The sequence below is a fragment of the Sinocyclocheilus anshuiensis genome, unplaced genomic scaffold (assembly GCF_001515605.1).
Source record: "Sinocyclocheilus anshuiensis isolate Anshui unplaced genomic scaffold, SAMN03320099.WGS_v1.1 scaffold666, whole genome shotgun sequence".
NCBI classification, from domain to species: Eukaryota; Metazoa; Chordata; class Actinopteri; order Cypriniformes; family Cyprinidae; genus Sinocyclocheilus; species Sinocyclocheilus anshuiensis.
In genome coordinates this window covers 269,328-277,792 of record NW_015547661.1, presented here as the reverse complement: position 1 = coordinate 277,792, position 8,465 = coordinate 269,328, and the positions used below count along the sequence as shown (strand labels likewise).

At 36.8% G+C, this 8,465-nt stretch overlaps 1 protein-coding gene across 2 annotated transcripts in view; it reads left to right on the top strand.

Annotated features, from left to right (window-relative positions):
• Nucleotides 1-5,048: 5,048 nt before the first annotated feature.
• LOC107702250 (inactive tyrosine-protein kinase 7-like) overlaps nt 5,049-8,465 on the top strand; it is a 64,689-nt gene continuing 61,272 nt past the window's right edge. Inside the window, exon 1 of one of the 2 annotated variants that reach the window (XM_016504503.1) lies at nt 5,049-5,454. In XM_016504503.1, coding sequence (XP_016359989.1) covers nt 5,373-5,454 — 82 coding nt within the window. In that variant the 5' untranslated portion in view covers nt 5,049-5,372. The remainder of the gene's footprint in view (nt 5,455-8,465) is intronic. The other variant, XM_016504502.1, reaches the window with a different exon arrangement.

Here is an 8,465-nt window from a genome sequence, read left to right as displayed (position 1 = left end):
CTACTGAAGAAACAAAGTCACCTACATCTTGGATGCCCTGGGGGTAAGCAGATAAACATCACATTTGCATTTTTGGGTGAACTATCCCTTTAAGTAATCTTGTTGTGTGCATTTGTCCTTTTTTAATATGTCTATATAGTTTATCTAATTTACATTTTAGTTTTAGTCAAGTTAAAGTAAATGAAAATGAAGAATGTTTCTTTGGCAACTAGCTGATTAATTATTATACTATTATTATTATTTTTATTTTTTTTTCAGTTAAAATTATATTTAATTCAGGTAACAAAAACGTTTTTAATGGTTTTCGTTTTATTTAACTAATAATAATTCAGTTTCCTAATAATTTAGTTTACTAATAAATACACTTAATACAAAGTCAGTATATTTTAATATTTTGCTTTGGTTTCAATACAGTAACAATATAAAAGCCAATTATTTAATTTTGCAAACACGCTATCTTGTATAGCGTCTTTATTCATTTTTTTTACACTGTATAAATGAGAATATTTTAGATCATAATTGGGGGTCTAGTTGGCGTCAAACATTTTGCTAATGAATGACTGCAGTGTACAAAGAAGAAGAAAAAAATCAGTGGAAAAACAGAAAAGGTCCTGGTAAATTCCGGCCAGGACTTTATCTGTTAAGTTCACAATTCCTTCAATCCACAAAACACAATACGTTATTCAAAATTTGGGTATAACAACTGTGAAAAACAAGTACAGAAAATTCCTTCATATTAACTCGATACATTGGGCCCTAGTTTTCTCTCCATCTGCAACAATCAGTGCAAACATTTTGGTGTTTGCCGAAAGCAAAGAATCTCTGCACAGGACAATCCAGAATGACTGTCATAATCTAACATAATTTTATTATTCTACCGTCAGGAGAAATATGAAGGCTAAAGCTTTCGGTAAAAGAAAATATATATGAGCACTACCTGCAATTGAGTAAATTATGAAAATGTTACACCCTGTAAAAAATTATTGTGATTTTAACAGTAAAAGACTGTAAAAATGCTACAGTAAAAACCTGTTAACTGGTTAACAGTAAGTTTCCATACTATATTCGGTGAATAAATGTAATTACATTTAATGTAATTTTACAGTAAAATACTGTTAAAAATACGGTTTTTGGAAGTGAAAAAGAAAAAGTCATTGTAAAATTTACAGTGAAAAACCGTAAATTGACACTCCCAGAATTCCCTGCATGACACTTCATATTTGATGTTTTTTTGTTGAAATAACATGTTTCTTAGTTTTTTCTTATCAGTTGTGTACATTAGGGTTTAATCTTACATCTAATGTGTAACATTATTTCAGTATCATGTGTGTCACCATGATGGGGTTTAGTGTTTGTGTGAATGACACTGTGTGCACCTTTTATATATAAGTATTGCCCTCCTCAGCTCGTAAAAAAGCTGTTTGTGATGAGCTTTGGTTCATCATGTGACTTTCTCATCACCACCCGTTTTTGGTGGTTATCAGTGCATTACAATGGTTCAAAACAGATATTAACACTTCAATATGTTGGTTTATTAACATTACATCAGTTAATGAAATACGGTATTTTATTGTGAATTTAAGTTAAGTCTGTAAAACCTAAAATGTTGCTACCATATTTTTTATGGTGAAGTTCTGGCAACCACAGCTGCCGGTATTTTACTGTAAATGTTACAGATTTTTTTTTTTTTACAGTGCATGGTGAGTGATGTCCGAGTCTAAAATAAGCTTTCTCTTGGGAGTGGATTATCGTAGATCTCCTTGTAGATGACTGTCAGCTTCACTGGTACAATAGTGAGCAGGTGAGCTGTTAGAAGAACAACTGGGCTCCATTAATTCAAGGTACCCTAGGTAGTGTAGACTAGAATCTATGCTAAGCCGTCTAAATTAGCAGGATCAGCCTTGGCAACCACGTTTGACAAACACTCCCATGAGTGAAGCTGCAGAACCAGGAGCACCTGTTTTCAATCTCCACACAATCCCAAAGGTGACACCAAAAGTGCTAACTTAGCTTATTCTCTCACCTAATGATCTAGCAAACTAACTCCCATGGTGCTCTGCCTAAAAAAAAAAACCTGCTCAAAAGACAGATGAATATCTGTTTAGGTTAGTGCTTGTTTGGTACCATCACACTGGCACCAGCATAGCCATGATGAAAAAAATGCTGCTTATCAACTAGCTCCATCATTCTGTTTTGGGAGGTATCTTCAGGCACAAAGATTGCTTGCAAGTCATTGTCTGAGCAGCGAGGAAACAAGTCAGCTGCCTAAGTTTTGGACACAGCCTTCATGTAAACATGCAGTTTTTGGACTGGCCACCGCAAACTCTGCCAATTGCCAAAAGTGGCATTACGTCACAAAAGTGTGCACTCAGAGGAAGACCACAAGGGCTTATAGGGTGTCATCTGGGACAGTCAACAACCAATGCACAGAACACAGCCACTTGTTCCGCTTGGATGTACGTCACAATATGGAAGAGGAGATCTGCTGCTACTTCAGTTTCATCGCAACGTGAAACAATTGCACTGGTTTGTGCGCAAACGTTTCCAGAAAGACAGAAATGTGGCTCAATGAAGGAAGGCTTTTTATTTACATTCCCATAACTTGGAAATCGCAATTGTAAAACCACCATGTTTATTGCAAATGCTTGAAATCAAATAAATATTTTAAGGGATGCTTCACTCATAAATAAAAACCAAACTGTTGATGGTAGCCATGGCTTCCGTCAGCTGTTTTGTTACCAACATTCTGTATTTATTTATCATACAAGAAGTATGTTCAGTGGCAGCTGTTTAGTGATTGTCAAACATGACTGAATCATTTCAAGGTGCACTTTTTCACTATGCAAAATGCAGATTATAAGCGCTTTGGGTTTCGTCTCACGATATTCTTAGCATGCTATTACATAGCCTTAAGGACCTTTGCAAAAAATTTAAATATACAGACTTTCATGTGCACACGAGAAACCATTAAACTTAGCATATAAGACAAGGCACACTGCCATCAGCCCATTTAGCGGTGTGGTGTCTTGGCCGCCACAGATTATCCGTTAAAGAGACCTTGATATATGACACAGTGCCCTAATGAAAGCCAAATCTTGAACACTTTTTTGCAGAACCAGTCTTTTTTATAGCCCCTTGATCTTGGATAATAGGACAATGCACAGAGCCTATTGTGCCATCAGGTTATTTCGTGTCATGGTTTCTCCGGCGCCACAGAGGACGTGTTAAATTGGACATTAGGCCTTGATATTAGAGCAAGGCTGTCCAAACTCGGTCCTGGAGGGCCGGTATCCTGCAGAGTTTAGCTCCAACTTGCCTCAACACACCTGACTGGAGGTTTCTATGCCTAGTAAGAGCTTGATTAGCTGGTTCAGGTGTGTTTAATTAGGGTTGGAGCTAAACTCTGCAGGACACCGGCCCTCCAGGACCGAGTTTGGACAGCCCTGTATTAGAGGTACTACCATAAGGAAAGCTAAATATTGAGCAAGTAGATCTCTATTCATGTGCTTCCATGCTCTCGTTTTATTTATAGTAAGATGACTGCAGTGTTGCCAACTAATTTTCAGGGGAAGTTGCTAAAGGATGGTTGATTTGTTGCTAAAAGTTGCTAAATGATGTTGTGATGTAATTGCGCGAATCGTGATGACGTCATTACGTTATCACGACGCAAAATTGCCACTACATCAAATTTTAACCTTTTTTACCTGCATTTTAAATTATGCATTTTATTTTGTGTTTTTGAATTACAACGGATAATATCCTGGAAAATGACTAGTACCTTTTCCATTTTTAGATATTTTTCTTACAGTGTACTAACTGATCAACAATCGCAGGTACAAGCTACTAACAAAGTGTATCGTAAATGAACAATTATTCATTATTATTATTAAATTAAACACTTGCAAATAGCAGCTAACTTAATTCACGCGATAAGTGTACAGCTAGGCATCTTTGTTGTCCTCTCTTTGTGTAATTGAAGTGGTAAATGTGTACCTTTTTATCGTTTAAACTACTTATCAAAGGTTGCTAAATAAATGTTAAAAACATCTAAATTTGTCGCTAGGTGCTTTTGGAAGAAAAAGTTGCTAGGGTAGTCTGAAAAGTTGCTACATTTAGCAACATAATTGCTAAGTTGGCAACACTGGATGGCAGTGATGCACAAAGGAATTAGGTTATATAAAACTAGAAATTAATTGCATAATGCATAAGCATGCAATAAATTGCTATTTTTATTTATTTATTATTATTATTTATTTTGGTGGCTCTGTATGTTGTCACTTTGAGAAAATCTGTGAAAACCCAATTGCTGGGTTTGTCCCTATTTTACCCAGCACTGGGTTGTATTTAACCCAGCATTTTTTAGAGTGTACTATATACCAAATATAAAGCTGAAAATTATGCCGTATGAACATTCATGTTAAATATAGTCTGAAAAATCCACTGAGAGGTTTGGGAATTTTGAAATGGAAACTGAATAGGGACAAACCCAGCAATTGGGCTGCTTTGACCCAGCGGTTGAGTTAAATGTTTAACCCAACCTTCTGGGTCAAAACAACCCAATTGCTGGGTTTGTCCCTATTTTACCCAGCGCTGGGTTGTATTTAACCCAGCATTTTTTAGAGTGTACTATATACCAAATATAAAGCTGAAAATAATGCCGTATGAACATTCATGTTAAATATAGTCTGAAAAATCCACTGAGAGGTTTGGGAATTTTGAAATGGAAACTGTAGTAACCCTGTGATAGCCATATAGCTTTTCAGTAGCCAGGTGGTTTATAAAGACAGTTTTAAGTAATAAAATTACAATGAACTAAATTACAATGCCACCGTCTGCAGCAAACCAATGTATCTGGCCAATAGAGGGCAGTCGTGCTGAAGAACGAATGTTTTTTGAAGCCAGTTGCTATTCTTTTGAACAACTGTGTTACTTATGCGGCTATTTTAGATAATGCTTAATATAATATTAATACACTGAGTCATTTGAACTGAGTGAAAGTAAGTTGTAAGTGACTGGTCTCCGCTTACCTTCCTGCAGCCCGGTAGAGTCCACCCACCTACCCACCCATCCACTCCCACCGCAGAGAGAAACACGACTCCTGCGCTCACACAAACCCCCAGCACTGCCTCAAACTCACGCTCAGAGGGGCTCTTTGTCTGCAGTTCGAGGAGGTTCCGGGTGGATTCAGCATGGAGCGCCTGACACGTCCAGCCAAACCCACAGCTCCACACTAACGAGCATGCACTCCTGGAAGACTCGCTTTGCGCAAACTGGATTTTAGCGTTTATACGACAACCCACAATTGCAGTATCTGTACATACATGAACTTTTGAGCCTTTAATTTATACCCGTCGCTTTTACCGACTTCAACCATGGGTTTATGGACGAGAAGGCGCGAGCTCAAGCTCACAAACGCCGAGCGTGTTTTCCTAGCGTTCACACTGATCGCCGAAGGTAAGAACGCGTCGTCCGCGAGCGTGCGTATTTGTTACACAGTACATGTTTGTAGTTTTTGCATGGCTCGGAAACTTCACATTCACTTCTTTCCGAATGCATAAATAGTTTAGACGTAGATGCGCATGCAACTATCAGCCAAGGCGAAGTTTACTTAAGCTGTGACTCGAATCTGGATTGAATCCGGATTTGATGCGAGTTTACACAGACTTCCCAGTCCCTGTGTTAGCAAATGCAAAGCTTAGAAGAAGAAAAAATGTTCCAGTGTGTTACCACTGAAGTAAAGGATACTCGTGTTTTTATATGAATGAATCAATCCACCCTCTTTTTTCCAGAAACCCAAGTACAGTAAGGGCTGAGGAGGCCTGTAAAATAACACTGGCATAATAGTCTGTGAAAGGAGACCAAGAAAGGAGAAACGGGTCTGTCTTTTTAGCTGTACTAGATTGCAGTGCATATTTGTAGGCGGCTAAGTGAACTTCATGAGGCACGTCTATCATTTAGGTAAAACACGAGCTGAATATCAATTGCATCAACTTAGACTCCTTGAATATTAATTAGACTTTGCTTCGGTCATGTACAAGTTTATTCAAACATCCACAGCAATGCAGCATGTAGACGTATATATATATATGTATGTATGTATGTATATATATATATATATATATATGTGTGTGTGTGTGTGTGATATCCTCATCTGAACATCTGAAATGTTGAGTTTTATTTGACTTAGCATAGGTTCAACTGCAACCTCCTCCAGGAGTGAACAATCACATCTGTGTGGCCTTTAATGAGATATGCATGGCCTGAGCTGGAGTTTTGGGGAGGTGTGAGATGTCAGACATGAAGCTTCTCTTTTGAGGACCATAAAAAGTGGTACATGATGTTCTGTGGAGTGACCCATAAGCTGAAAGAGTTTAATATTTGTATCTCCTGATTAATTTAACCCATGAGATGTGGCCACAGGAGTGTTCGTCTTTCAAAAAAATCACATGGAAGTCTTGCTACTTGGTCAGAACTACAGTTTTAAAAGCCTGAAGGATTTCTTAAGTCTTTCTGATGTCCTACAGGGACATTTATGTTATTGGGAACTTTATTAGTTCAGCTGGAACTATGCTTTCTAAAAGGTCCACTGTTTATTTTTGCATTATTTTGGAATTCAGTCAAAAGTCGCATTAGGATTCTTCGATTAAACTCTCTTAAAACTAAAAGTTTCAAATAGGGGTTTCACAATGATGCCATAGAAGAACCATTTTCGGTTCCTCAAAGAACCTTTCAGTGATCTGTTCTTGAAAGAACCCTTTTTTGTTCTTCGTGTGAGGAACATTTTAATAATCTTAAGAATATTTTCCATGGTTGTTAAAGGTTCTTCATGGAACAATTTAGCAGTTTAAACTTTAGCAGTTTTTGACTGATAGAGATAGCTTTGGTCATTGTTGGAGGGAGGGATAGGCCTCGGGGCCCAATGAAGATTTACGTGAAGACTTTTAAGATAAAAGGGTGGAGGGTAGAGACATTTCACAGGTACTTGAGGGCACTGCTTGATCTCGGGGACGAAGGGGATCCATCTCCTGTCTTTCATATGCTAATCGCAGACAGTCTGGGAAGAAATATCCCCCACTATGCAATGTAAAGGTGTGACTCTGCGACCATCAGGGCTATTTGTTTATTCAGTTATGTTTTAGCTATATCTCAGTTGCTGTGTTGTACTGAAATCTATTTGATTGAATATGTTTCCCATAACATATTTGACATTTTAATTTGTTTTGTAATCGTGATCATATTATCATAATCATTTACTTCATGGTCTTTTTAAACGTCACTCCAACAAGAGAAAAGGGAAAACAATGTCTCATAAATTATGAATGAGAAGACTTGAAACCTACTATTGTAATTTTGTCTTGACTAGTCCAGAAGTTTTTTGTTATGTATGTTTTTGTCAGAATCAAACACAGATCTTTAAGCAAAATGATCTTTATTTGAAAATATTCAGAAGATTCTAGTTGTTCTGTAGTTTACAGTAGTTTGGCTCCATCTGGTAGACTTTTACCAATACTTACATTAATATTTAAGGCATTTCATAGTCACTTATAATGTTGTTTGTTTGTACTTTGTTTCCATTTGCTATAAATTTAGTATTTTAAAGAGTAAACTACTAAAATGATCAGTGGATCAGTCCTAGCCATATTTCAACCCAAAATCCAAAGAAATATGTATTAAAAAAAAAAGTGTATTTTGAGGACCATTCTTGCACACTGAGTACGAAATGTTCACATGCGTTTTTCAGTTTGTTTTTTTTTCAGTTCGTATTCGCCATCCTTTCCTATCAAAATGCATGCTACGGATGCGAAAACGCAGGAAACCGATCCGAATTTTTTCATGACGGACGAAAGTTTGGCAGGCAGTGTTTGAACGTGATTGACACAACATGAGGCCGTATTAATTTTTTAACCTGCAAAAAATTCGGACTCGGTGTGCAATGACCTTTAGCTTACATTTTTGTTTCGCCACAATATTTATTAAAATCAGCCTAAATTAGCCTAAATTCAGTATTAATAGTATTAAACATAATATATTAAAATTCTACCATTATGTATACTTGCTTAACTTAAGTAGTATTCTGATTTTTTTTTCTCAATACAGTACAGTAATGAGAATGATATTTTTCTGCATTAATGAGAATTAGTGAATACAAATTAATTGTCGTGATACGCAATGCATAAGAATTAAACTGTATTTAAAATTTATTTTCTTTCTGCCAAATTTTGGAGGTGGACATTGTTTTCATGGGACCCAACCATGTTGTTGTTGTTGCTTTAATGAATGATTCTTATCTTCTTTGCATACTTCAAGTCCACATTAGGCCAAGATGAATCTCCTTTCTCAGTTGTGGCATAGCCACCTGTTGTCACTTATCGAATTAGTTTTTTGTTTTTGGAGAGCTATTTTGTTTGATCAAGTAAAAAAGAGCTGAGCTCCACAGGAGATGCGTTGATGGACACAACAGCTGC